Source organism: Poecilia reticulata, linkage group LG16, assembly GCF_000633615.1.
Source record: "Poecilia reticulata strain Guanapo linkage group LG16, Guppy_female_1.0+MT, whole genome shotgun sequence".
Taxonomy (NCBI): domain Eukaryota; kingdom Metazoa; phylum Chordata; class Actinopteri; order Cyprinodontiformes; family Poeciliidae; genus Poecilia; species Poecilia reticulata.
In genome coordinates, this window is record NC_024346.1 from 147,308 (window position 1) to 149,130 (window position 1,823).

A 1,823-nucleotide genomic window follows, 5' to 3' on the forward strand; every position below is an offset into this window, starting at 1 on the left:
GTTGCTACGCATAGCCTCTGTGTTGCTAGCCTGTGTTGCTAGCCTCTGTGTTGCTAGCCTCTGTGTTGCTACGCATAGCCTCTGTGTTGCTAGCCTCTGTGTTGCTAGCCTCTGTGTTGCTACGCATAGCCTCTGTGTTGCTAGCCTATGTGTTGCTACGCGTAGTGACGGTTCCAGTCAGCAGAACCTTGTTACTCAGTTCGTCCGTTCTCCATGAATCCGTTTAAACGTTGATCGTCAACAAGAATCCAGGTGGAGGATCAGTTCCTGCTCTCCAGGTGGTCAGGGTTAGGTGAGYGATGGCCGGCGGTCAGAGCAGCTCGCTTCCTCTCTGTCTCATRCGGTCGATCGACACGGCAGCCATTTTGTTTATGTATCTTTCTCTGCATTTCCTACCAAGATGGCGCGGATCACTACTGTAGTGTTTCATGTTATTTTAGGTGTTTATATTTGTCCTCATGCCAGCTCGGTSCTCTGGGGCGCCCCCTGGTGGTGCGAGCTTCATTTGACGTTTTGGTTCTGGTTCCAGATGGAGAACTACAGCCGGGCCCGGGTCGTGGAGCAGCCGTGCGTCTCTCCGTTCGCCGGGCTTCCCACTGACACGCCGGAGGTCCGGGTCAGAGACGGCAGCAAGATCCGGAACCTGCTGCGCTTCGCCCTGAGCCGGCTGGAGGCCGGGCCGGGCCGGACCCAGGAGGAARGGGAGGAGCCCGGTTCTGGTCCCGGTCCCAGCCCCGGTCCGCCCTGCAGTCAGCTGCTGTTCAGCGCCAGCGGCCGGGCCGTTTCCAAGGCNCTCCTCCTCCTCCTCGTCGTCATCCTGTCGTGTTTCTGTATCCTCACCTGGTTTCCTGCTGCTCAGGTGTCCTTCGAGGCTCCGCCCCCCAGCCTGTCCAACAGGAAGTGGTACCGGCACCTGTTCAGCACGGCGCCGCCGGTCCGCGCCGTGAACCTGGCCACGGTGAAGCTGCTGCAGCGCTACAGGTGGAGGAGGGTCGGGCTGCTGACCCAGGACCGGCCGGGACCCGCTGAGGTGATCATGTGACCTGCTGACCTTCATCCTCATCAGCCTCCGTGGCTGACGGGTCAAAACTGTCTGGGCTTTTCATTACAGTTCACTTTTATTTTGATGTGAATTTTCGTCAAATTCTTCCAAATTGCTAGTTTTTATCTGTTATGACTTAAATATTGTCTTCGTCTCAATATAAGGGGTTAAAACAGATGAAGAAACTCAGAAACTGGAGCTGATAGTTTTATAAATACACGATGTAGTTAGAAACTGATCCGTTTAACAACAAGACCCAGCAGAACCTGACCCAGAGTCCGACCCGTTCTGTCTGCAGATGACCAGAGATCTGACCCGGCAGCTTCTGAGGGCCGACGTCCAGCTGGCCGCCGCCGAACGCTTCTCTGGGGACGCCTGCAGCGGCCTGAGGAGGCTGCAGGTAGAACCGGGCCGGGTCCAGGACGGTTCCAGTCCAAGACGGTTCCGGTCCAGGACGGTTCTGGGTCCAGGACGGTTCTGGGTCCAGGACGGTTCCGGTCCAGGACAGTTCTGGGTCCAGGACGGTTCCAGTCCAGGACGGTTCCGGTCCAAGACGGTTCCGGGTCCAGGACGGTTCCGGTCCAGGACGGTTCTGGGTCCAGGACGGTTCCGGTCCAAGACGGTTCTGGGTCCAGGACGGTTCCGGTCCGGGTCAAGGACGGTTCCGGTCCGGGTCCAGGATGGTTCCAGTCCAGGACGGTTCTGGGTCCAGGACGGTTCCGGTCCGGGTCAAGGACGGTTCCGGTCCAGGACGGTTCTGGGTCAAGGACGGTTCCGGTTC

General features: G+C 58.3%; 1 protein-coding gene across 1 annotated transcript in view; it reads left to right on the plus strand.

Moving 5' to 3' along the window:
- LOC103477505 (gamma-aminobutyric acid type B receptor subunit 2-like) overlaps positions 1-1,823 on the plus strand; it is a 21,749-nt gene that overhangs the window by 5,369 nt on the left and 14,557 nt on the right. The window contains exons 2-3 of the mRNA XM_017309309.1: positions 530-1,030; positions 1,341-1,442. Coding sequence (XP_017164798.1) covers positions 530-1,030; positions 1,341-1,442 — 603 coding nt within the window. The remainder of the gene's footprint in view (positions 1-529; positions 1,031-1,340; positions 1,443-1,823) is intronic.